Source organism: Pithys albifrons, chromosome 5, assembly GCF_047495875.1.
Source record: "Pithys albifrons albifrons isolate INPA30051 chromosome 5, PitAlb_v1, whole genome shotgun sequence".
NCBI lineage: Eukaryota > Metazoa > Chordata > Aves > Passeriformes > Thamnophilidae > Pithys > Pithys albifrons.
In genome coordinates, this window is record NC_092462.1 from 28390557 (window position 1) to 28418511 (window position 27955).

At 42.0% G+C, this 27955-nt stretch overlaps 1 protein-coding gene across 1 annotated transcript; it reads left to right on the forward strand.

The window, feature by feature from the left end:
• Window positions 1-4539: 4539 nt before the first annotated feature.
• TMPRSS11E (transmembrane serine protease 11E) lies at window positions 4540-27254 on the forward strand. The gene is made up of 12 exons (XM_071555141.1): window positions 4540-4614; window positions 4780-4910; window positions 7911-8019; window positions 16142-16261; window positions 17609-17724; window positions 18138-18205; window positions 19757-19920; window positions 20896-20934; window positions 21916-22096; window positions 22322-22587; window positions 23462-23604; window positions 24022-27254. The coding sequence occupies exons 3-12, from the start codon at window positions 7938-7940 to the stop codon at window positions 24181-24183; spliced, it is 1341 nt and encodes a 446-aa protein (XP_071411242.1). The 5' UTR covers window positions 4540-4614; window positions 4780-4910; window positions 7911-7937; the 3' UTR covers window positions 24184-27254.
• Window positions 27255-27955: the final 701 nt, after the last annotated feature.

Genomic DNA, 27955 nt, shown 5'->3' on the forward strand with positions numbered 1-27955 from the left:
TGGGTTATCTTTCAGAATTTGAGTTACTGTTTAGCCTACAAGCATTGATCTTGCACTTCACCCTATTGCATACTATTGTATTTTCTACTTGATTTGCTTTTGGGTTCAATTCTGATTTCTTTCCAATTCTCTAGAATCCAGTTCAGCCTTGGTGTACTCTCACATTAGTCTGAGAGCTTTCAGAGCTGAATTTTTTCTCATTTGTCCTTACTTGTAGTAACTATTTTGATGAGGCTGTACTGTTAGGTGTATCAGCCCTTTAAGTTCTTTAGAATGCTCTCTCATAAGCACATGATTGGGAACTGTGCCTTCAGAAGGGAGGGTGGGTGCATTATGTCTCACACTGTGCACACCATCTTTCTCACTGTCAATGGAGCATGTGGATCAATGACCAGAAGCAACAGGCTCTGCAGCAGGCCCTTGACTATCCACTCAGTCCAGCTTTGCTCTGCTGCTCGCTGGGAGTGATGAGTGACTTCTGCCTATTTGGCTCTGAGGTATTGTCCCTGCATCCCTTGCAAATGTCAGAGTGCTATTTCACCAAGGTCTCCAACATTACCTAGATGGTCTCAGAAATTATCTTACTAATTTGTCTTTGCACAGGCACAACACAGGAGCTGGCTTGCCACTGCCCGAACTTTTCCTCTTGTAGTTGCTGTTTGCTGGAGTGTGCCTGCCTGGCTCCCTGAACACATGCTGGCTAGTAGTGTCTGTGCATAGCAGAGATAACTGGGAGAGATGGAGGCTTCTTCCACTTAAGTCCAAGAGCCTCATCTCTCCCCAAGTAAGGGAGGTACCCAGTGTACTTGTAGTATGCAGACACAGCCTGAGAAACAAAGCTGTCACCAGCACTGCTTGATTCTGTCTCCACCCAAATGCTTTGTGAGCCTGGCTGTGGGCACCAGCGTTCTCTTTTTTTAGCAAACCAAACCAGGGCCTGGCCCACCCAGTTTCAGCAGACATGAAGGATGAAATGTCCTGAGAACCTTGCCTGACTGCAGGGAGATCATCTGCATGCTCAGCACAAAGATATTGCTGTGTTGTTATTGCAGCCCTGTTGTAGCTAAGCATTACATATGTATGTCTCCTGCTTTAGTGTAAATATTTGCAAGTACCAGGCTGGAGTTGGTCCTCATATCTAAAAGAAAGAGAAAAAAATAATGCTAAATTGCTGTGTTCCATCTAATAAAAAATCCTGAAGCACAGGCTATTAGTGTTTGCAGTGGAAGGTTGCTGGTTACAGAAAGATTGTCTCCCACCAGTGTGTTCACCACCTGTGGTACTGAGTGTTATGGGCCACTCAAAGCACAGTCTGCATTTTACTGTGTTTCCTGCAGGTGATGAAGCTCCAGGCTTACTAGAGAAGTCATCTGTGATTGTGACTAGTCTTTGTTGCTGGGACACTTTGGGTGTGGAGAGAATTTGGATCAGTCTGCCAGAATATGCCCTCTCTGAGTGCCGGAGATGGAAGTTGTATACAGCCAGGGCAACACTGTTCTTGCTGGTGATGGTCTGATGCAGCTCTCCACAGTGTGGACATGAGCGATGAAATGCAACAGGTCATGGGTTCTGTCCCTCACAGGTTAATGGCTACTTGTGTGGTGTCTTTGCTCCATATTCCCCAAGTCTGGTATCTCTGTAGTGTGACTCTGACATGGCCTTCAGTGTGACAGGAAGGTTTCTGAATCCAAGAGACTACAAGGTCCACTGGGCTAGTACTGAAGAGCTGTTTCTTTTTGCTGTTCAGCAGCTTGGAAGTTGGAATTCCTTTATTTGTTGCTATAGCTACAAATTTTTCTTGCCCCTCTCTGAAGGCATGAGAATGATAAAAATGTCTAATTTTTCCCCCTCTGTTTAGCTGAGTTTAATTCTTTGTCATTTGTAGAAGCCTCAGCCTACATGGGCAAATGCTCCAAGGTTTAATTTCCAGTATTTTTGATTCTCATTTTACTGTTCCTCACCACGACTTTCCCTTTCCTCATTTAGAAACCATAGCTGTGCTTGAGATCATGTCCACTTCTATTTCCTTGAGTCTTCTTCTTCATACCAAGCAATGATGACCTGGAAATATTTTTGTCCTTTCATGGACATGTTACTTCATCCTTTGCAATAAGAAGAAGTTAATTAAATATCTCTTGATCTTAATACTAGCTTTGTAAAACAGTTGTGTTAAACAGAAAACACAAATACCAAATTGCTTTACTCTTTAGAGTCATCTTTCTTCCCCTAGAGATGTATGTAAACCCCAAACCAAACTATAAGGAGGGATACTTTATCTCTTTGCTCCTTTTCCCTTTTTTTACATTGCCTTTTACAAGACTTATAGCTTAGTCTCCAAGCACACATGTTGTTACCTGTACCTGAATATTCATCCCTGAACTAATCCAAAGAAATCTTCAGACAGTGGGTATTAGCACAGCTCAGTACTGGTCAGTGAAGATGATCTGAGCCATCCATTGACCTGCACCAGCCTATCAGTTTCTATTAGTGCACTAAGTCCTACCCAAGCAATTCATTACAGCAGCAGCAAATTGTTCTTGCCTTTCAGTGTTTCAAGAAGAACTGATCAAGGAGAGGTTAAATACTACTGTGGCAAGTACTGTGTCTCAATAGCATTTACGGAAGAAAATGAGAGCTGTCATGGCAAACATGATGAGGAGGAGTCACAAGGGTTGCTGAAACAATTTTGGTGACACATTACTAGAGCAGGATCTTGTTAACGGATTAGTGTTTAAGACAATTCTTCAGCATTCTGCAAGTCAGGGCAGTTCTGGATAATGCACATTTCTCAATAAGGGAAGAGAATGACAAGGTAGCAGGAGGCTCCAAACAAAAAATTTCTTCACAGTAATTTAATAAGGAGGAGGATTTTTGGGGGATTATCATAAGTGAGAGACTGAGTAAATGCTGCTTGACTCAAGCACTAGGTGAAACTATATAGTTTGCTCTTAGGCGTGCAGGAAGCAAAACAAGATGGGAAAAAAACCCCCCAAAACTGAAGGGTCACAAACATTAAATAATTACTTTTGTATCCTCTGACTTTGGATCCCTCTCCATCAGTTTGCAATATGCATGAGTTCAATTAAGTTGGTAGTACAGTAAAAAGAAAGGACAGCTGAAGATAAAAGTTTGCTTGTGCAGTAAGCTCTGCTGTAAATTATTTCCAGCTTGTACACAGCTCTTTGGACTGGTTGCTGCTGAACAGACTCCTGGTATTCTGTAGCTTGTGCTGATACAGTTCTAGAAAAGCAACCTATCCTGTTGGTGTTTTGTTAGGGGCAAGTCATAGCAGTGTTCTAAAAGGAGGAAGTTATCAAATGCCTTTTCAAAGCCTGGAACAGCACTTAACCTTTGTTTGCTTATGGCTTGCTTACTGTGTCCTTTATGCAAGAAATGAGAATGAAGTCATAGGATGTGGGATTATTGAGGTAACACTAAAGGTGACACTAAATGTACCAGAGCATTTGGGGATCAGACAGGATGGTGAGCACTTTGTGGGGAAACTCCAATCTCTGTGCAAGCCATATAGCAAACTCTGGGGCTTAAGATGAAGCTGTGAAACTGCTCTGGGAATCAGTTACATGTCTAACCCCTTCATGTATTTTCTTCTTTCTCTCTAACAGCAGAACCAGGGTAAAGTAGGTGACATACATGGCTTGCTAACATGGTGTTTCTGCTCAGACACAACAACAACAACAACAACAACAACAAGAAGTCTAGCTTTGCATTAAGTTTCTTCTGGCTTCAGTTTCTGCAGTTACTGTGCCTGAGTATTACTTTGATTTTCATGTTCAGAAGGACCTGACATCAGCAAGATCATTTGATTTGGACATATCAGGTAGACTAAAATTCAGGTTAGTACAGACTCCCAAGTCGGATTGAAGACTTCAAGTTCCAGGCATATTTTGACTTGAATTAAACAGACTATTAATAAAATAAACTTGGCAATAAATCCTTTGACAGGGGTAATCCATCACAGCCCTATGACAGTCTCAGGTACAGTAGTGCTACCAAGTGATAAAGCAAAATGTGGATAAAGGTCCTTGCATATTGAAAACTTCTTGTCTCCTGAAGTTGCATAATGCAAGGTATTCCCTCAATAAAATCATAAAGGAAAAGAAAGGTTTAGTAGCTATTGTTTGTGTGGGCCTGACAGAGGATGTTCCCTTCTGGGAAAGGACACTCAAGCTTAGGGACAAGCCAGGTTGTAAAGGGTGTTGGGTGTATACTGTGTTTTTTTCCTCATACAAAAGTTTGAATATGCCTTTCCTGAATACTTCAAAATAATTATTTAAAATGTATTTTTGCTTAATATTGAAAATATTGCTAATATACTAGTTACTAATATTGCTAATATACTAGTGCGTACTTGTATGCAGCCATGACAAAAAGCTATGCAATTTGGACTTACATTTGCAATGGGTAACAATGGACCTGTGTTGCAAACTTTTTTTGTGACTTTGATTATACAGGCCTAACATTTTCCATTCCAATTTGCAGAGCCTGTAGGCAGCCTTTCTTTCCCAAATGTGGCTGCAGATCACAACTGCGACACAGTTACACTGTCCTGCACTGGGGACTGAACTCTCTTAAACTTGTGGCTACCAGGGTGTGGTGAGTTTCCTGTCTCAAAAGCTGTAATTATATTGACTTTTCCTTGGAAGAAGAGCAACTTGCCTGGCAGGACCCTCTGTAAATGCAAATATTCTCTCAGAAGATTTCAATTCTAATGTTAATTTAGGATTGTTATGAATAAAGTGGGGTTTGTTTCCTTGGCAGGAGCCTTGGTAACCAGACAGCTTTGGAAGAGAAAATATGAAAAACATGCTGGGCTCATCAATCACTGATGTACTAATGTCATCCCTGTGTGAAAATATGAAAGAAAAAGTAACTTTCTGCCTTGACTTCAGGTAAGTGCCTATTGTATGCCGTACCTCACTTGCCAAGTTTTGGGAGAATGTAGGAAAATGGCAGTGTATGTCTGATATTAATTTCAAAAAAGACAGTGGCAAATTTTGGTCACATGCAAGGCATGAAGTGCAGTTGCTTTAGGCTCTCTCAGATCAGAGAAAGTCCTTCCAGCTTACCTGGAGGGGCCACAGCCCCTTTCTGGAGTCTGATGTGTCATCAAATACAAGATGGTGAAACACAGAGAGGGTGACCTGTAGCCAGTTGCTGCAGAGAACAAACTCCCTCTGTACCTGTAGCCTAATGTACTGTTGAGTGCCCAGAAACATGCCTAGTTTCTGGGCAGTTGAACTGGATGATCTTAATAGGACCATTCCCATTGAACTATTCTGATGAGAGTGTGCCGTTGGTTCCTTAGATGTCTAAGAGCAAAGACACCAATATGTCCCTCCTGTAGCTACTGATCTAGCTTGTCAGGTCAGACCACATTTTGCTCAGGAGACATGTGGGGAAATCATTGATTCCAAACTGGCAGTCTTTTTATCACAGGAATAATAGTACTTCGTTATTATTATAATGAAATGCCTGGCAGTTGAATGAACTAGATCCATGTGGAGTAATCAATGGAGAACACCTAGGGCATATGAGATACAGCAGTCAGATTATAGTGCTTCTTGAGAGTGTTTTTTTAAATTTCCAGTGATTTGAGTCAGGGAATTTTTGGATCATAAAGGTGAAATTATCATATTTAAGAGCTCTTTCTTCTCTGAAAGAAGAAAGTATTTGACATTTTATATACACTGCAGCAAGAAGTCACGTACCTGACCTGATATATATGATAGTATTTTCTTGTTTTAAATCTGCTGCTCTTGTTTGAAATCCCATAATTATTGTATGAGAAGAAACAGATAGTGTTTTCCTCTTCACTTTCACTATTCCACATATGAAGTGCAGATCCTGTTTCCCTCTCACTTCAGGTCGAAATTTGGTCATACTTTATTGGGTCTAATCTACTCTAGGAGCTCCCCAGTCCCTGGTGAACCTGAGTGTCACTTTCTTACTCCATTGCTTCAGTTGTGCATCAAGACTTTGCCTCCTCACCATCTAGGTTATTGTGAGGGTCCTGGTCTTTGACATCTTATGTCCTGCCTCCAGAATCTTTCCTCTTTCTTTTATGTGGTATCCAGGTAGACCACAACTCCTGCCTCCTTCTCAGCATTTCCCAATTTGTCCAGGGTTTTTTAAAGTTTGACAGTGTAGCACCAGAGGGCACATCAGTGCACTGTCTCTGGAATCAGGAGCCAAACCTGCTTGGTACCTGGCAACTGAACCACTGATGGCTACTGCCTGCCCCTTTGTCTCATCTGGGGTTTCTGCTGCAGGGAAGTATTGTCAGTACAAGAAGACACCCAGACATCTTGTGCAGAGAGGGGCACCATGGACTAGAAATATTACATCCTTTATCAATTTAGTGTCTTTCTGACATGAGATTAAGGCTGGAAGAGCCTTTCTGTGCCCTAAAAAGGCTGCCTCCATTTAACCTTTTTCCTTAAGCAGCAGTAGGTTTTTTGATGTTCAGGGATTGCCATGAAGGCTCTGTGTTTTGCATTCTTACACCTATGGAACAATCAAGTCACAAGAAAGGGATCTGTGTCTGAGGATCATGGGATGCCTGGAATGAATATGTCTTTGCACCACCTACACATGGGTCTGGTAATCTTGAGGCACTTGATCCTTTACCCTGGAAACTGTCACCCTCTAGCTAGGCTTCTGACTGCATTTCTCTTGCATATCTGGACTGACGCAGGTGTTCCTATATGTAATGGCAATGCAGCTTCCAGTTAAAGAATTGAGAAACTGTTACATTGTATGTGTCACTAACAACTGTATTCATTGTGTTTTGTAACATTATGCTGAGACATTGACTGAATCTAAATGATGAGAAGCTGAGGTTTATCTTTAGCCTATGTTTCATTCAAAAGAAGCTGATTTTCTCTGAAACAGTCTTCCTGTTACTCGGCTATGGGCTTGATATAAGATGGAAGGAAGAGCTTCAGCCACGTAAGGTGTGTTTGCATCAGCATGTTACTAAGCTGGTGATCCCTGAGCTGTAGAGGGGTCAAACAAAGGTCATTAAGGTGGAGGAAAAGAGTCCCTAGAGGTTAGGAAGTTAATTGCAGCAAAGCAAAGAAAATGAGTGTCACACATGTATCTCCTGGGGATGCTGTGTCTTCTTTACTTGCCTTCTGAAACAAATCTGTGTGTAGGGCTATGTGGTCACATACATCTTCTAGTAAGTTTTGGTGGTATTGAGAAAACTTAACATTGGAAAAAGGGTTCCCAAGAAAAGATTGAGAAATGCTGGTTGAGGTTAGAGTTTGTGCTTGTGCTAATTGATTGCCAGCTAACTTGCTGTCACCAGCAAAAGTTCTTATTTAGGCAACCTGCAAATATTTATATCACAAATATTTATGAAATAAAAGAATTTTTCTAGGACAGAAATGCATGTGTGGCTAGATGACCACAATTAAAATTAGTGTCTAAGGAGTTAAAGAAGAATGAAAAATTTGAATTTAGCTGTTGCTATGAGGGCAAATTCTTGTCTGGCCAAATGACCAATTTCAAGGAAGTTCAAGGGAGTTAAAAGGCACATGCCAGTGATTCAATTTATGTCAGCTCTGTACCTGAACATTGTCTCTTTGGAACATGCAAATTTTCTGAATTGGTCCTGCCCATAATTTCTTATTTGTTCTTAATTATACCAAAGAAGGAAATAAGCTGCGTCCTTACAAAATTTTCATGGCTTCTCTGATTTGGGGTGTTGCAGGGTGTAGCTAATGCTCTGAAAAGGCTTCGGGATTCCTGGATGAAGGGTGTGATGAAAGAAGTGTATTGTTATTGTTTTAGGAGAGGAATCATGCTACTGGGTAAGCCTCTGTCACTGAGACTTGCTGGACTTGTTTGTTCTGACTTGCCTATGACTCCTTTCTTTCTTAATTCAGGAGATAAAGCCTCAAGTCTATGCTGAGATGCTGCACAGTGGGTTGTGGCGTTCAGGACGGTGCATCTCCCAGACAGAACTTCTTGCTGACTTCTCAGTGGTACCCAGTGGTGAGTGTCACAGGCTTCTGGCTTGCTCTTTGGTAGTTTGGGTAGCATGGCTACATCATGTGTAGATTTATAGGGCAGTTTGAGCTTTGACCGAGGGTGTGGGGGAGAATGGCACTAGTTTTGAACTTGCTTCTGATTTGATCTGCCTTTCATGCATCTATAATCCTTCTGATATTTCAGCCTTTCTCCTCAACTAAAATGCACTTGTTTTCTGAGAATTTCCCATCTCTTCTGCAGCATGATATGACAAATCAAGGTGGCCTATGTGGAGAAGAGGTGAGAGTCATCTCACTGTGCCCTGACTGTGATCTATCGTTTGTGTTAGTGCAGTTAGATGTGTTGTAGTCACAACTGCTGAACTAGAGGGCAAGCAGAGTACAGTTGGTAAAAGTATCTTTTTGTGCTCTTGACTTTATATGCAGCCAGTGAAGTGTTAATCTGTGCAGAATCAGCTTGGAAACATTCCAAATCTGGCACCTGACCATTTCGCCCGCCCTGCCTTGGAATGAAAATCAAACTAAAACTTACAAAGACTACAACTGCTTGTGTGGTGTCTCATTTTTTGAGTAGATTTCAACGAGTCAAAGAAGGATAAAGGGAAGCAGGCAGAGCTATTTTTGAAGGCTGAAAAGCAGAGATCTACTACTATAATCTGTTTACTGCCAAACTAGCAGAACAAGATACTTCTCTATGACCAACACAGCTGGAAGTGGAAATCCGAGCAGGAAAGATGATGTAGAAATTACAGAACTTTATCCTGAAGTGATTGCAATCAGTGGCCATGTACTTAATATTTTCTTTACACTGCTATGGCCTCTCACATATTGGTGCAGATTGTCAAGTCCTTATGTAGTGAATAGCCCTCCTACTTCTATTAAAGCTGACTTCAGAACATGGGTGTTTTTTTCAAGATGTTGGCTGTGGCAGTCAGCTACAGAAAGACACATTATTGATCAAGGATATTTCAGTTGTTGGCATTACAGTTATGTTCCACAGACTCTTGTAGTGGTATAGGAGGCTAGCTCTATCCCCACAATTAGAGTTCCTGACTTCTGAACAGTTGTGTGCAAAATGGCTAAGGGAGGAAGGAACGACAAACCTTTTGTGCTGATTGCAAAGGTGATTGAATAATCAGGGAAGCCTGTAAGAGTAGCATTTTGGCATCGTGGATATAGTTGCTGGTAAGATCTGAGTTAAGACAACCCAAAGACTGAAATGCTGCCCTTGAATCTTGATGCAAATGACAAGAACAGTATTTGGAGCTGTTGTCTTTACCCAGATGAAGTATGGTCTCAGGAAGCAGTAAGACCTTGGTAAAATTTGATGGTTAAGGGGAGGAGCTCAATTAGTAAGTGGCTAATACATTACTGATGCTTTATCTCACTGCAGAGGGGTGGCATGCAAGCACCTACTGTTTTTGTGGGACATTCAAGGGTGTGGGGAGATCAAGCTGATTCAGCGTGACGCATAGAAGAACACACATTTAGTTTCTCTCAGCAGATCCCTTCAATGTTTGGAAGTCTCTCATTGTATCAGAATTGCTTTAGGAGTTATCAGACATTGAGTAATTGAGGCTGGTAGGTACCTAACATCATCCAAACAAGGGTCTCACAGTACTTAGGCAAGTACTAGCTTCTTCTGTTTCAATTCTGAGAGTAGTAGAGGTTGTCCCATTTTTTTAGAAGTGTTTGTCCTGAGTATGCCACAAGAGCACAGGGGGTATGCTAGGTTGGTGCGGTTGCTTTTGGTAAAGGTGGGAGTGAAATCAGAATGTCTTGCTTTGTGGCCCTTTGCTTTTGCTACAGGCCTTCTGGACTAAGCCAGATATATTTCAGTTGCTGCCATTCCTAACCACCCTCCCAAGGCAGATAGCTTCAGGGACCTAGTCTCGATCTTCAAATTGCACCCACCAGGCCAGCAGATTAATTTGTTCAGTTATCTTGTGAAAGGTCTTATTTCTAGGAAAAGTGATTGTAGACATGTGCCTGAATCTCCAGCATTGACTGGAAAAACTGGTCGTGGCTATAAATGTGGACAGACCCTCCTCAGCAGATGTGCCACCCAAGTTCTGCCAGTGGCTTTTCTGAGAGTATTGGATTATCAGTTAGCAGGGATATAATAATAAAAAATATAGTAATAAGTTCATTATAGGAAGTAGCATTATAGGAAGACACAGAAGGGGTTGCATGTTTTCTTCTATGCAGAGTGTGGCAAAACACCTTCAGTAAACAGCTAATATCAGAAAACATTAATCTAAAAGCAAATCTAGTTTGGGGTGCCACGAGGACTTATCTTAAAAAGTCAAAAAATGTCAAGGGCAGATCTCTAAAACAGAACAGGGTAGCTATTCCCTGCTTCTCCAGCAGCTTAATGACTAGGGCTACATGATAGAGTTATACTTCCTTTTCTTGTCTGAGCAGACATTTTCTGATCAGTTTGCTGGTATTGCTCTTGCTGAGGCTTTTGATAACTCACAGTAACTCAACCAGATGAGATGGATAATCTTAATATAGTGAATCAAATCCTGTCAGGCAGAGGTGTGAGCTGAACTTTCCTCACTTGCACTGTGAATGAATATAGTAACCTTTTAGTTGTTTGGTACAGAACAAGAGAGGAAAAACAGCTTGTCACCCATGTATTGTGCTTGTCTTTTGCTTTTGCGTAAACATTCCAAAGTCGAAGGTAAAGAATTCACCTGTGGCTGATCAGGAGTCCAACCTGAAATTCTGTGTGCTTCCTCATTGGTTTCACAAGGAAGACCAGTAAATTTTAGATCTGTAAAATTTCAGTACAACTTTTCTTCCTAATATGCCAGTAACTATTAATGTAGCTTTATTTCTTGCTGTATTTCACTTACTAAAATATCCTGTATTGAAGTTTGTTTTAATATATCTCTATCTAAACAGAACTTTAGTGGTTTTTAAATACTTAATTCTATAAAAACATAGCCATTTTCAAAATAACTTATTTGGATTTTTTTTTCAGTATGGATTAACTTTTGGTGATCAAAGCACAATCTGTGGCTCAGAGCCAAGGTGTTTAAACTAGGAGACTTATTAGTTTGCTTTTATGGGCCCAAATTAACTGTGATATGAAATAGAGAGATGCTGCTGTCTCTATGGATTATCTTGGGCCCTTTGGAAATGACGCATGTTTTCAATGAGAACAGGGATTGTTCACAGATAGTATTGCCAAGATAAGCAGTTTTGTACTGAACTAAATGATCTTGGGTCTGAAACTTCTCACGAATTCACTGTGGACTGAGAGCTGCCAGACAGAAACTGTGAGGAGATTGTTTTCAGAGCAGAGAGGATTTGGCCTTCGAGGTGTCCCAGCAGAGTTTGGATGCTGATCTCGTGCTAAAGTTTGCTCCTGTGGAGTGAGAGTTATCTCATTCATACTGGAGGGTGAATGCATTGGTGTTATCTGAACTCTCACTAAGGGTTAGTTTATAGCTTACTGGACTTTGGACAATAAAAAAGTCAAAGGCTGTGATATAAGGAAGCAAGAAATGTGGGGCTGTACAAAACATCTGACTCTGGAAGGCATCTACACAGACAGCTGTGGTATTGGGGGTCTTCTGAGGAAAATGCCTGCCTATTAAGCAGTGCCTCTGCCACAAGAAGAAATGATACATCCATGGATGAAGGTGGTGAAATCATCTCTGCTTCTGCTTTTATCAGCATTGCAGAGGATCAGTGTTTCTCTGGCCAGGGAGTGTTGGTGGGTTGAGCAGAATTTGCTTGGTTACTAGACTGCAGAGAAGACCATGTCTGAATCCTAAACAGGGGGACCCACTTCCCACTAAACTGTTTAACTATGGAGCTGGATGTCTCAGGCAAAGGAATCCCTGTCAGGTGGTTATTCTGGTAGAGCATGACAATCTTGCCCTCTGTGCACAATAGCAAAAAGGCTAGTGGGGTGAAGAGCTAGTTAGAGGTGTAATGTGTATGAGCAGACATAACCTGAACAAGAACTGGCTTTCACTAACCATCCTAGCTTCTGTCTCAGCAGAGCTAGGCCAACCTACTTGTGAGATAAAATAGACAACCCACCCCCAAATATGGGAGCCGCTGAGCTGGGTTCTGTGCACAGACAGTACAGTTGAATGATATCGGGAATTGTACACTGGGATTTGAGGGGACTTGGTGCTTCCATTGCAAAAGAGATTTTTTTCCTCTTCTGTTACTTATCTTAGCAAGATGGAAGTCAAAAACATCCTGCTAAAGGGAGGAAACTTTTTTGGTTTTGAAAAGATATTTCCACTTTAACTTGTATATCCTGTATACAAATATATCTCATATATACAAATTATTTATCTTTATGGGAATGTTGGTTGACACCTTGAGGGTGTTTGTGGATGAGAAGCTCAACATGAGCAGGCAAGGTGCACTTGCAGTCCAGAAAGCCAACTGTGTCCAGGGCTGCATCAAAAGAAGCATGGCCAGAAGGTCCAGGAAGGTGATTCTGCTCCGCTACCCTGCTCTTGCAGAGTACTGGAGTACTGCATCTGGTTCTGGTGTCCTCAGCATAAGAAGGACACAGAAATCAAGTCCAGAGAAGGTCCATGAAGATAATCAGATGGCTGGAACACCTCTCCTATGAAGACAGGCTGAGAGAGTTAGGGTTATTCAGCCTGGAGATGAGAAGGCTCCAGAGAGATGTTATAGCACCTTCCAGTGTCCAAGGAGGGCCATAGGAGAGTTGGAGGGACTTTTTACATGAGCATGTAGGGGTAGAGCAAGGGGGAATGGCTTTAAACTGATAGAGGGAAGATTTAGATTAGATATTATGAAGAAATTCTTCACTTTGAAGGTGTTGAGGCACAGGTTGCCCAGAGAAGTTGTGCCTGTCCCATCTCTGGAAGTGTTCAAGGCCAGGTTGGATGGGACTTTGAGCAAACTGGTCTAGTGGAAGGTGTCCTTGTCCATGGCATAAGGGTTGGAACTGGATTATCTTTAGGTCCCATTCAACCTGAACTATTCAGTGATTCTGTGATATGAATGCAGAAATATATGGAAGTGCTTCCTTTAAATGGTTTTCTTAAAAAATTCAAAGTGAAATCAGTATCAGAAATGCAGTAGGCTTTTATTCTTCATCTCCCATGTTTTCGTTTCCCCTGGCACTACAGCAGTTCCTGGCACATCTGTTTCCCTTTGTTAGCCTTTGGGACCTGTAGAGAACAAACAGTTCTGAAATGTTGGAGGGAAAGGGGATCTGTGCTGCCAGTGTTTGTTGCTGTAGCTGGCATTTGCACAGAAAGGAAATAGAGACAGATTGCTGGAAGGACAGTGCTGACTGTGAGAACATAAGTCCCACTGGCAGCGAGATGCTTAGTTTTCTGAACCTTAGGCTTTTGTGGCTTAGGCATAAGGCTATGTCTTGAGGAAATCTCTCTGTATGCAGTTCAAGAAATGCAGCAGTTATGATACCGTAGTACTGTTACCTCAATATCTGCAGAGTCAGCCGCATGCTTCCAGGGCTGTGCTGTATGTTCTCTGCGCAATGTAGGGATGGTGCTCCAATTGCCATTCAGGTGGAAGCACACTGGGGTGAGGACAGATACAGCACAGGGAACCATTCTGAATGAGATGGATGGTAGGGGTTCAGGCTGGAAGCAAAAGCTCTCCAGTAAGGAAAGCAAAATCAGATGCTAAAGCAGCATCTTTCAAGCATGAGAGGTGGCTTGCTGAGGAGGGGCAGAGGCATGCTGCTGTAGTGGGCTCTTCTGATTAGCCAAGAGGCTTGCCCTTGAGGGTAATAATTGACTGCCTGTGAGGTATGCTGCAATTCCATAAGCTGGGACTGTGAAAGTCTGTGAACTATGAGTATGGGAGTGCTCCATGGAAGGCTGCAATGTATTAAAGAAACTGAGGCAGAAACAGTCCCACTGGTCTTGGGTTTTTATCTGAATGTCTCCATCTGTTAAACCCTCAGGATTAATGGATAGTTTATACAGTGAAGGTCTAGATATTGAGAAGTCAAGGCCTCAGTGGAACCAGTTGAGTTCTAGTGTGTGTTATTTATGTGCTTATTGCAACTTGCAGTTTGCAAAGAAAGTAACCTTGGCCAGCCTGGGATTTCAGACTCTTATCAACTGCCTTACAGTCTATTTTGCAGAGCCTTGCCATCAGGGAACTGAGCCATGCTAGTGAGGAGAAAACTTGGGCCGTGCATTGCCAGAATAGAATTTTGCCTCTGTAAAGTAGGAACAATAGAAGAATAGGTAGTGGGCTTCTCTGTAGTATGTGATTCTGAAGCAGAAGACTTGATCCTGGTCCCCTGTCTTGTGTATTTTGGTAACACTAAGCTGCTGCTTGTGACTATCTGCAGTTGTCATGCTGGCTGAAGTCTGTTTTACTTTTTCTTTCCAGTATACCACCTGTTTCAGCAGGTAAAAATTTGCCTGCTTCCCTTCTCAAGTAATGGACTGGACTGGGATACCTGACAGCACTCTCACTAGGCAAATCCAAGTTTTTATGTGAGGAGATTAAACTTTCAGTTGCTTTCAACTTCATTGTCACATGCTGAGCATACCCTTGCTGCCTGCAGACCTCTCAGCTGATTCCTCTGTCATGCTATCTGGTTGTGGGGGATTTTTTGTTTTGATTTGTTTTTTTTCTGTTTACTTTGCTTACTGGGTCTTGCTTGTGGCTTTACTCAGCTTTCTTGATATCAGATCAGAGTGTATAACACCATTCTGCTCTCCCACCATTTCATTGTCTTTTGCTGGTTTGAATTTGTGCACCATACCCTTGCCTTCACTGCTTATCTGCCCCCTCAGATCAATTCCTAAGGCAGAATCTCTGCTGGTATCTTGCTCTGCTTTTACTGTGGTTTTTTACTTTGCCACTTTGTAGTCAGAAAACCTGAAAAGACTTATTTTCTCTGCCTTCCTTTCTGCGTCTTCCTGCCACCATCTTAGATGTTGCACAGAAATGGCTGTGCCATAGGCCTGAAAAGGGGAAAACAGCATTTAGTATGTCTGGTTCACAGCAATGCAAACATGAATCAGTGTGTGTAAAACAGCATGGTGACTAGCCAGCTCAGTCGTCCTCTCCAGAGCTGGCTGCCATTTGTCACTCCAGGCATGTCTGAGAGATTATCTCAACATGTTTTTCTGATACCTTGTACTAATGCAGACCATGATGTGGAGAGTCAGTGTGTGGCATGACAATTACTACATAGTGTGCTGTGGAATTACCGGGAATCTTAAATAATTGTGCCTAAGGTTTTGCATCATCCTACTACAAAATTCTGAGGACATGCACAAAAATGCAATTTTCCTAATGTCCTCTTGCTTAATACTAATGCTGCACTGGAGGACATAAGTGGAGGAGAAAGGTTTATGTGCCTTTGTCCATGTGTGAGTCAAGTTCTCAACCCATTTACAGGTCTGCTGTTGCCTTTCAGCAAGTCACTAAGTCTGGATCTTGTTGCCATGTCGCATTTACACAGGAGTAGCTCTTTCTCTGACAGACTGTCTGTCAGGAGACTGGATGTGATCTCTTACAAAGTATTTGTAGCTTTAGTGCAATAAACCCCAAACCCTGGAGGGAATCAATAAATGCTACTACTCAAGCCAACTAAGAATAACCAAAGTTGTATGTTGCATGGCATCTCTGGTACCTTAGTGCCAAAGATATTTCATCGATCTTGAATTATTACATTTACGCTCAGTTTAAGCACCTGTGTGGGCAGTCAGCTGCACTTGAAATCTGTGTAATATTTCTTGATGGGAAATTGTCTCTACAAGCCATACCTGCACAACTCTTTCTCGGGGTGAATGTGAAGAAACAGAGACACTTAGAACACAAAAAATTCTGACTAAATATAAAGAAAAAGCTTTTGCCATGAGGGTGGGCAGAGACTGGACCAGAGATTCTGAGAGATGGGGGTATCTTTGTTCTTGGAGATGTTATTAACTTGACTGGACAAGGCCTGGAGCAACCTGCTGTAATGGGACCTAATTTAAACAGATGGCCCAAAGGTCCTTCCCAATCTGCCTCATTCTGGAAGCTTTTTCAGCTGAGCTAAGCTGTGTCAGATATGAGTGGATTCAGAATGTATTATAGTCTTGGTACTAGAGTTGAATTTCTCCATGTTGTTTTATTCAATACAGATAGTGATCCAGACAGAGCAATGAGGCGCCTAGAGCCGTGGAAGATAGCAGTCATTGTTGTGGCTGTGATAGTAGGCTTAGCCCTCATCATTGGCTTGATTACATTTTTTTTGTGCAATGGTAAGTGCACCACTCTTTGTTGTCACAAGTCTTCAGAAATCTGTTGTGTTTCTCCTGTTACTATAGTCTTGTCTGATGATTTAGATGTACAATTCACCCCTGGTATAGAACCCACATGACAAAACTTTCTAAACCCTATTCAGGATCTGAACTGATTTGAAAACCTGAAAGAATACTTGAAGTACCCTTTACTTGAGCCAGGGATTTCAGTTTTAACCCTCTATTTGTTTCTTGATTTTCCCTGGTGTCTCCACTGGTATCCATGATTCACCAAAGGATAGCAGTCTTCTGTATACTGTCTTGAAGTACCCTTTACTTGAGCCAGGGATTTCAGTTTTAATCCTCTATTTGTTTCTTGTTTTTCCCTGGTGTCTTCACTGGTATGATGATTTACCAAAGGATAGCAGTCATCTGTATAAGCCAGAGGTGTGTCTGGTACTCAGGCTATGCATAGCAACCTTGGTATTAAACAGAGTTTTTGCAGAAATTTAACTTCACACCTCTAAATAAGAATATTCCAGAAAGAGAGAGGGCAGAGTTCCCGGGCTTTTCTGAGCCCAGGAGTTAGTGCTGGTTGCCAAAGGCTCAATTACAGTGGCAGATCACAGAATCGTTAAGGTTGGAAAAAATCTTTAAGATTGCCAAGTCTAACTATCTTGGCTAATAACTTGAAGCCAAGTCATTCCATTCCCAGTTTCTGAGATACAAGCATGAGTAGTTTTGAAATGCCTTCCTGCTGGAATGGAACTAATCATGTTGTCATCTCAGCTCACCAGAAGTCGATGAGGTCGTGACTTGCATTAGGACACTAGAAGAGGCAGTGGCAGAGCTACATCTTAGCTTTGCTATTTGCCAATTTTATGTTATGGGGCCCCTCTCTGCCATTCATCAGATAAACAGGTTTTAAATTTAACCCAACTGATGAATGGATACAAACAGCTTTGTGCCACCTGCCTCTCAGAGGGGTAGGTGGCATGTCAGAGTGCATCTAGGGAGGAGTGAGTTTGTCTGTTGAGTCAGAAGGGACATATGTGGGCTGGTTTGTCTCATGCTGTGCTCACCTCAGGCCAATGAGAAGATGGACCCCTGAGACATGTTGTAGTGGGTGTAATTTACACCTACTTTGGATGGTCTCAAAGAAGAAATGAGCCCCTATCTGGTTCACAGTGCATCAGCATGGTCCAGAACCCTGTTTTCCCAAAGTGCTGCTAAAGCTGTAATTCCACAGCTGATAGGACCATAGCCAGAGCCTGGGACCCTTACTTGTACCTTGTTCTGTGAGATACTGTTCATCTTTGAATTGTACCAAAGGACATCAGCTACCTTTCTTTTTTATCTCCTCTCTAGATCAAGACAGGTATTACAATGTGTCTTTCCTAATCACCAATGTCAACTATGACCCTCAATACAACAGGCAAACCACAGATGAGTTCAGGAACCTAAGCGAAGGGATTGAAACCATGGTAAACTAAGCTGTTTCTCTGTTTATGCCTGTTAAGGTGGAGAGCCCTGCAATTGTGTGATTGGGAATAGTCAGAGGTGATTGTGCCTCATCCTTATGCAGCTGGCCTTACCTGCCAAACCTTGCTGTAGTGGGTTAGAGATGCATTGCTGACTGCGTGCAAGCAGATGGTAAGCATGAGTGCTGTCTGTTCCAGCAGCTCTGTGGTGCAATAGGCAACCACAGAGCAGAATGAACAGTGAAATTGGCCAACTCAGCTGTTTATTTTGGATCTGCATCCTCTGATGGAAATTTAATGGTTGCTTTCTAGATCTGAAAGCATTTTCTTGTGTTTCAGAGGCTCATGACATTGTTATATCATAAAAGCATGTACTTATTACAGGTGCATTTTAACACACCCTTTTCTTTTAATAGATGTCTGAAATATTCAAGGAGTCCTTTCTGAGTAAAAGATACATCAGATCCCATGTTGTCAATCTAAGGTAAGTAATGTGAAGGCTGGGAATAAGCAGGGGTATGTTACATATCTTTTCTTCCTACCCCTTAACTATTCCTAATTGTTTATGCTTGGGTTACACCAGCAGGATGACTAAGCCTTGTCTGGTTTCTGCTTTCCTCCAGTGCTCACATCACTGAAGGCTCAGTTACCTTCAGAGGTCAGAAAGGAAGAGAAATTTGACCTTATACTTCTATAGATTCATTACCCAAACACCAGTTGTTTGTGACTGTGATGCAGTAACTGGATTATTGGGTGATCCATGTATTCACTACTAGTTAACAGCTTGAGAGATGCAGAGTAAACTCTATCACAGTTAGTGCTTCCTGTGGAAGCTTGGGCTGGTGTTTACCCCTCTGCATGGTGTACAGTAGGAGGTGACTATTCTCCTCCCTGTCTGAAAAGGTCTGAAGGAATAAAGGAGTCCACCGTGAGATACAAAGGGTATAGACGAGGGAACATAGACATAGATATAGTAGAGAGGAGGCAAGTGGGACTTACAGGTATAAAGATCATGTGTGAGAGCTTTTAAGTCTTTCCTCTGCAGTAATTATGCATCACTCTCAATGGTAAGAGCCATTGCTTCCCTCTCCTCAATGGTACTTTATTTTGGAGTTGTATTTCTATAAGGTTCAGTTCTGCTGTGGAATACTTTTCCATAGGCAGCAAAGAATGCCAGACTTCCCACAGGGTGTCTGGACTTTCTTGCCTTTAGTTATCTATAGATGGAAGGAGTAGTTTCCTTAAACTGTTCTACATAGTTTTGTGATGCTAGTTTCTTTCAAAAGCCTCCCATAGTGTACATCAACTGAAATTGCAGAACTTGGGAGCTAGACTCCAAATGAGCTCTTTAAAACCTTTTAGGTTGATCTAAAGTGTATCTTTTCTACACTTGTTTTCACTACAGATGTTTTGTTCAACTAGGCATTGGAGCAGCTTAGCTGCATCTCTGCTGTCTTTTCCTCAAGGCTTTGGTTGGTTTTCCTTTAGGCTGTGGCTTTAAAATATTGGGCCCAATATTTTATAGTGACCGTAAATGAGCTCAAACTATTAAACATGTTGTATCTAAATATAATGGATCTAATTGGCCAGTAAATGGACAAGTGACTTAAATGGAAAGAAATGCCAAAAGACCTTTTGAACTTCTATGGCTCTAAACTGGGTCTTCTGAATGGCTGTTAGGAATGGTATGTTGAATATATGTTGATGGGTTTTAACTTGCTGTATTGTTACTACTGGCATTTGTGTCCTACTGACTAGGAGCTGTGTGGAGGTCAAAGGGAGCAATCCCTTCTCTGCTTCTCAGCTTTACTGCTTTTAACAGTTTCCAGGAAATTCCTTCTGACCATTGTCATAGCGAGAACCTTTTGCTGCCTGCTGACATATCATCTTTTACTTGTGCACAGCTATGCTATTTTTTCTAGATGTCTGTGCAAACTAGGCCTGTTTTCATATAAACAGGCAGACAGTACAAAGCAGAATCAAGAGCATTAGTGGGCAAAGAGAACAACACCACGTTGTTTGTGTTGGTTTGTAGCCCAGATCCTGGTGGAGTGCTTGCATCTGTTGTTCTGGTATTTAAATTTGCCTCTGCTGACAGTGAAGCAACGACCTGGGGTCATGTCAACCGTGTGTTACGCAGAAGGCTGAAAACAATCCCGACGTCCTTGGATGTTGACCAGTCTACCATTAGACTCACAGGCAAGTGTCTTAGGTTTGTGTTGTCAGCTAGGAATTTGTTCCTCATACTTTGCTGTTCTTAGTGTAATGAGTTTCACGTTAGTGTGAAAATATGGGCTATTCTTATTTTCTTTTTTTTTCCTTCTCAAAATTGCATGTTAGACTGACAACCTGTGAACTTGGAAGAAGCACGAAAACCACTAAAACTAACGGGTCCTGATTTATGAGTGTGAGCTCTCCTCTGTGCATCAGAGGCTTTCTCTCTGTGACCTAGTTGTGTTGAATGAGATAGATCCTCTCAAGTGATCAAAGAACCAACATTGTGACCATGGGTTCTCAAACTACTTTAAGACAGACAATAAATTGAACAAGAACCTGTTCACCAGGCACTGAAATGCAGAGTTCTCAAGCTACTAAAAAATGCAAGGCTGAGATGGTTCGCTTTTCCACCCTCTGCCATTTTCTTTGTTTATTTGACAGATTGCTGTAGCAAGTGTTCATAACAAAACCCCAAGTTTCCCTGGGCAGTAATCCTCTCCCATGCATCTGTTGCTGGTTACCATCAGAATCTGGCAGAGGGGTTTTGGTAGGAAAGAAATTAGAAATGTTTCAGTTTATCTCCAGTCAGTTTCAGCACTGAGGATTTATGAAGACTATTTTGACCACCTTGCCACACTAAACCTGTAGGTGTTTTCTGGTGGCTGTGCACATTATATATATGTGCAATCATTTGCTGCTTTGGTTAGCTTTGAGCCAAGACAATAAAGACATCTTCTGTGATTTTATACTTTCAGTGACAAACAGAGGCTTTACTGAACTTCTCCAACACAGCAAATTACTCCTTTTACCATACTTCATTCCGTGCAGAAGTGCAAGCCATTAATTTGTCTTTGCTGGGTACAGGGAGGGAGTCTGTGCTAGATGGTGTAGCACATGGTGTAGCTAGATGGTGTATATATAAGATATACTCACTCTGCTGTTTGCTTTTCATTTCAGAGTTGAATAAAAAAAATGGAGATAACCTTTTAAACAACTGTAAGTACAAATGCTTTATAGTAAATGTCCGGGGACTTGGTTCTAGAGGTCCTCTATTTATAAAATCCTTATGTTTTTATGATATGAGTTGAAAAAAGGACTTGTTTCAAATACTAGAGCAGGATTCAGTGCATGCGCCAAGGAAGACTTGAACTCATTTTCTTGAGGTTTTGGTGGCTTTGTACTGTTTGTAGAATCAAGCATTTTGACTTGGTGGTGGGAAGCTCTTGCTTTAATGTTGGTTATGGGAAGGTGGGGATGAAGATAAGCTGCTGTTAGCAAGTTTGCACAAGGACTACACTTTCTGTGGGCCAAGATTCTTGCTGGAATCCTCAAAAAAATATTTTCCCTTCTGTTCCCTCCTCTGTGCAGAAATATAGAGGGAGAAGAGCTGTCCACAGTGAGAGCAAGGCAGTGTCTCAGCCCTGGAGAATGGCAGGTTCTCAGTCCTTCTCCTGTTCTGTGCTCCTCCTTGAGGTCTTAAAGCTCCTCTGAAAACAGGGAGACAGCATAAGTACCCTCCCAGGACACTTCTCCAGTCCCCTTCATGGTCTGAAAGAGTGTGCATGTTAGCTTTCCATCTTCAAATACACTCTGAGGATTGGATCTAACTTTTTTCGATTGTGCTGTTGGCGCAGTGGAGGAAGAGGACACTATTTTTTCTTGCTGCTGTCAAGGCTAATCTGGAGGTGACATGACAAAATCTGTTCTTTCAGTGTCTCAGATACACAGCCTTCAGTTCCCTTGGGGGTACATATAGGCTTCTGTGTCTGGAAACCGGCTTAATGAAAAAGTACTGACTCTTCTACCAAGCTTCCTTGTTAACCCTGCATCTGTCCTGAGACATTTGTGACCATGACACTTGGTTTCCTTGCTTTAGGTGAACACTGTCTCTTTACAGACATCCTGCCCTGTTATGCCTCTGCCTGTAGCCAGGAGGGCCTTCAATCAGCTAAATCAGAGCTGTCTTTTCTTTGACAGGCTGTGGAATACGAAGACAAGCATTCTCCTTCACAGGAGTGGAGAGAATAACTGGTGGGCAGCGTGCACGGGAAGGAGAATGGCCGTGGCAGGCTAGTATTCAGCTTGATGGGTCCCATCGCTGCGGTGCATCAATCATCAGTAATACCTGGCTACTTACTGCAGCCCACTGCTTTAGAGGGTACGTTATCAGTACCCTTCTGATCCTACAGGCTTTAGGACTCTTGGGTGCTCTGACCTTTTGTGACCCTCTAGTGTCTGTATCTGCTGAAAGATAATGAAGTTTGGCTCTTCTTTCCCTTAGGCAAACCTAATCACATTGTTTTTTGATGCTTAAATGGGGAGCAAAGCTCCTTTGGGGGATCTTATTTTGTGCGGCTGTGACATAACCTCAAATATCTTACAGAGGAACAAATCCTCGGAGGTGGACTGCCAGCTTTGGAATTCTGCTGAGACCTCCAAAACAGAAAAAACTTGTCCGAAGAATTATTGTTCATGAAAGATATGGTAACGTTGTCGTTGATCACGAACATGACGTGGCTGTTGTGGAACTTGCCTCTCCTATTGAGTTCACAAGTGACGTGCACAGTGTCTGTCTTCCTGAAGCATCTCACATTTTCCCAGACAACAGTTCTTGTTTCGTCACAGGCTGGGGAGCTTTGGAGAATGATGGTGAGTGTCTCTTGCCTTCCTGTGCCCTGTCACACATCTACCTGAGATGAATTATGTTAGTTTTATGGGCTTTTTGTGTATTTTGAGTTTCTTAGACTTGGTGTTTGATAGGTGCATGTCCTAATGATATACCTTTGAACTTAGTTTGCTGCTTTTTTTTTTATTTTGTCAGTAGATTGGAAATGGGGGGAAGACCCTACAGGTTAGTCTTACAGGAGTTAAGAGCAGCTATTCTTTGTTGCTGTATGCACAATGCTAATTGAATACATTCTGATCTCCATTCCCACTGGGCCAATCCCTCTGGGTTTAGCTCTGACATGACTTCTTTTCCCATTCAGATTTGTCATCGTGACAGTTTTCATCAGTTATTCTTCCTTTGGTCATAAATGTGGCTTTATCCAGTGACTTGAGTGAGCTTCTTTCAAATTAGTCAATGTTATTGAGGTTAAAGATGACAGGATTATAAATCTGAGCCATTGAACTGTATAGGTTGTGTTTTGCATAAGACTCTTAGGGTATATACTGATTGTCCAAAGCTACACTGCAGTTGGGTAAATGAGTCTGTCCAATAATATCAAGGGCATATCCTATAGCCTACAGTTAAATTCAACACTGAAATGTGTACAAAAATCCCAGTGTGCATTATGATAAAGAGTATCTGGTGATGATGAAACTTGGAGAAGAGTTATGTTTGGGAGCAACTGAAGGACTTTGGTGGAGGGGGGAACTTTCTTATTCTTGAGCCATTGTCTGGGTAGCTCCCTTATTGACTGTGATGGCAGAAAAACTGTAGGAAAACCCAGTTACTCCTAATCTGTGAGTGTTTCATGTTGCATACCCTATCTGCAAATTTTTATGCCACTTCTCCTTCTAGGCTATAGTGTTAATCAGCTTCGACAAGCGGAAGTGAAAATTATAAGTACTGAGATCTGTAACAGTAGACAAGTATATGGTGGAGCGATAACACCTGGAATGTTGTGTGCTGGATACCTGGAGGGGCAGGTGGATGCTTGCCAGGTAAGTTTGTTTATAGGTAATAGTAATAGGAAAATACAGGGGGAGGTGGGGGGCCAAGTGATGTTTGCTAGAAATAAAATATTCTTTAGGAACTCTTAAGTTTATAGGTATCAAAATCTTGACAGATGCAAATGAAGAGCTCCATGACTCATGACCTGAAGTCTGAACTTCAGTGCTTGGGTTTTATCTGTAATGCACATGTGAGAGAATACAGATGTAAGGGTGTGGACTGGGAGAGACTGAATTAGACCTAGGCAATCAGCCTCTGTCTTGCCAGTAAACTGTGGGAAACTGGAATTATAGCTGAGGTCTAGGGAAAAATAGCTGTCAGTTGTAACACAACAATTTGAGACTTGCTACATTAGTAAGGTGAACATTGTGTACTTTGTTCCTGCCTGTTAACATTTTTCTCCTTAGGGTGACTCTGGTGGGCCACTGGTGCAAGCGAACTCCAGAGGAATCTGGTATCTTGTGGGAATAGTGAGCTGGGGAGATGAATGTGGCAAGCGAAATAAACCAGGAGTGTACACACGAGTGACTTACTATCGAAATTGGATCCACTCCAAAACGGGCATCTGAAACCTGGAGCAAGTTAAGTTTTGTGGGCTGTGTACAGATATTCCTCTGACACATTCTGCTCTGTGGTCACTGTCTAAAGAGCTGCTGGCTTAGCTTGTGGTCACGTATCCAGTGCCAGCAAGCTTGGAGTAGTCTAGGACTTGAAATTGGTTTGGCCTACAGCCAGACAGGAATAGACTTGATCCATGTGACAGTTGTTTGCTCAGGAAGTAGTCTGTCAGAGGGACATCTTCATCTGTACGCAATATACTGACCCTTTTTCCTCCACAGTCAAATGTCTTGGCCCCAGCTGTTGTACCCAGGCAGAGCACTTGAGCCCAAACAATCATCTACCAGCATTCAAGACGACTTATAACTAAAACGTAGCCCACCCATTTGCTGTGTGCTCACAAGGCCCTATCTATCCATAGACAAGCTACAATCCAGCCCCTGACTCCCCTGACTTCAAGGCTGTGCTTGTGAATTCTTGAGCTTTTTCCCTGCATCATTCCAGCAAGGGCACTGTAATGAAGAATGGAAGATGGCTTAGAGAAGTTCTGGTTCCTAATATCACATCTGACCTAGTGAATAGAGAATTTTTCTTCTTTGTATTGTCCTGAAAAAGGAATTAGTGGAAAACACCAGCTTCTGTCCGCCTTCTATGACCAAGTGTATGTGTGCACACTCATCGCTTCATATAAACAGCCCCTATGACAGCATTTGCCGTGAGAGTGACTGCTGGACTTAAGATCGAAAATCACTTTATGTTCATACCAGTCTGTTGTCATATCAGAGCAGTTGGCTGAATTAATTTCCAATTTTAGCTATCCAGATTGTATTTTTCTGAATAAAAGCCTTTGCTTTGTGTGCAGGATGGACAATTGTAACAATCTTAGTATTACCATTATCAAAAAACCCCTCTCAAACTGCTTATTCTTGTGAATGCTGGTCTCAAGTCATAATTTAATATGTGCATCTTCAGCTGTATTCTGTAAAAAAAAAAAGCTTTTGTATTACAATGGAAATGCCTATCTCCTTCAGAGCAGGGCAGAACTCCTGACTGATCCAGTAATCTTATGTAAAGATCTCTCTCTTCTGACAGGAAGTAGGAATTGCCTGTGTTGCATTGCCAGACCATTGCTAACTCATTTGATTTCAACCACATAAACCTCATATTCTCTCTGACTTGATGTTTTCAGGAGCCCATGTTTCTGTCTGTCAGGTAGGTCTCAAGTGCTTTCTGCAACCCAGCAGCAGAACACGCCTATTCTTGGTGAGGATGATTTCCTTGGCGTGTCTGCAGGCTTTCCAACACTTTATGTGGGTGTTGAACCTGACAAGTGCTGTGGACTTAATTGCTAGATAATGAGCCATTCAACTGCTCTCTTCTCCCTCTGTGGTCAGAAGAGAAAGAACTAGGCAGAGGAGATACTGGCCACGTGGCCAAGGCTTGGAGCTGGTCCAGCACAGCAAGCAAGGAAGACTCTTAATGCCAGGCTCGAAAAGGCAAACAACGGGCTTTTGGCAAAGTCTGAGTGAAACAGGCCCTCAGTGATTATAGTCTTAGGATCAGAGTGTTGTCCAAGTTGAGCACAAGTCAATTGATGTAGTCAATGACAGTTCAGGGACACTCTCTGACTGTGCAGCTCACTGCAAATGCTCTCAAGCAAAGCAACAATCCATCCGGTTAACAGAAGTACTTTGATTACACATCCTGTGATCTGACTGTTTGCCAGTACAGAGAACCACACTTTTCTAGAGCCTCTCTGGAGGTACTGGAATATTTAAATGCCCAGAGAAGGTCTGCAGCTGTTGTGTGTTCTACAGTTGCGTATACCTGGTGCTTAATTTTGTTTTTCTCAGGGAACTTCTCCTGTGGAATGTTGTGAGCTTCAGAAACAAAACTTGGGGGCTTAATTTCTACATAGGGAATAAGAACTGTCAGACTCATTCCATAGGTCTGAACCCAAGAAATCTCATTTTAGTGCCTTCAGCAGAACATGACTTGGAAGTATATTACTTGTAGAGGAAGCTGAAAACTGATGTATGGCAGGTATATATGAAATATTTTTACTTGGTGGTAGCAATTATCTTACCAGGATGGTGAATAAAATTTGATTTTTATGAAGAAAAACATTATTATAAGATACCATGGATTTCTAGATTTCGAAGTACTCTAGGCTTGGGTTTTCAAAGTGCATAACGATCTCCCCATCCTGCTGGATTTTATTGTAACTTGGATACTTAACATTTTTGGTCTTGCAAATACCAACTTTCTCACTGGTTCCCCATAACAGGTAATTAGATGTCCAAAGAATTAATTTTGCATCTATGAACTTCCCAATTGTTCTTATTCTGGGTACAATATCTGAAAGCCTTAAGCATTTTGCACTGTATCAAGCGCTGCAGTAAATCTCATTCTCCAAAGTGATGCACACAAGACTGAAAAAGTGAACTTGTCATTTGCTTAAGGAGCTGCCAGTTCTGAGCACCTAGTTGGAGAGGTACAATACCAGATCCAACTTAATGCTGGGTGCCAGCACAGTGCAGACAGGAGGATGGAAATGAAGAGGACCTGGATTCTACTTGGTGTATATTTTTGGGAGCCTTTATTGTGGACTGCCTTGTGGAGTTTTTCCTTGTAGCAGCTGGAAACTTCTGATCCAGTTTCTTCTGGAAACTATGTAGTTTACATGCTCTGAGGCCTCTTGGTGATGTGAAGCAGTGTAAATTGTGACTATCGAGAAGGACACTTAAAAGAACACCCCTCATCCACTGGGAATGTTGGTGTTGGAGAACGTGGTGGGTCTGAATCCCTTACTGGTGGCAAAACTATGCTCATGTCATTTTTTTCTGGCTTTTCCTGAGGGAAATTATGGAAACCCGAAGCCAAAACTTATCTGGTTTAGGTGGTCTAGCAGATTTGTATATTTTTTTAGCTGCATTGTCACCTATTTGTGAAGTCACACACTGTAATTTCTTCAGCCATGTTTTTAGAGGAATTAACATCTTCACTCAAGGCAGAATGGGATATATCTAACTATACAATCATGCATGACGGACGGGAATGTAATTTATATGTAAATTTAATAAAACCCATTAAATTTACCTTCTGTTTCATGTTTTTTCTAATTTTCTGCATCACAGTAAGCAAGTGTAAGTTGGAGCCTCCTCTGTTTTAGAATGTGTTACACTCATCCCATACCGTGGATTTATGTGCTGGCTTTAACATAGTCTTAATCATCTGGCTTTATTGACTTGTTAGAAAAGCATAACTGAAAGAAGCACATAACTATTAGAAGAGTAAAACGTCATCCAGGCTTGAACAGAATTTACCCACGTGGCCAAGAGGTTACTGAAACTTATGTGCAGGTGAACAGGTCTTGTGTCATCCACTAGAGGGTGAATCGTATTGTACAAGAGCCTTTAGCTCTTGGCTGCTAGTGGTGCTCTGTCTCAGCTAAGTAGAGAGGAGCAGGAGGACAAGGCACTGTGTGAGGTCTGCCTTGTAGATGCAGAGATGCTACACAATATCCTTGCAAAGTCTGGGGAGGCTACAGCCATTTCAGCTTTAAGCATAGGCAGCTGCAGCACTGGGTGAATTTCAGGCTTTCTCCCATCAGAGAGCTGGCATCAAATGCTCCCCTTAAAGTACGTTAAGTACAGTGGGCTGTGAGAGCAAGGGGCTGAGCAGGTTTCGTCTTCTTATCTGCAACACCAAAGCCAAAGCTTTGTTCTGTGGAAAAACCAACTGGAAATGCACATTGTCAGCTACTGTTGGCATCATGGGTCT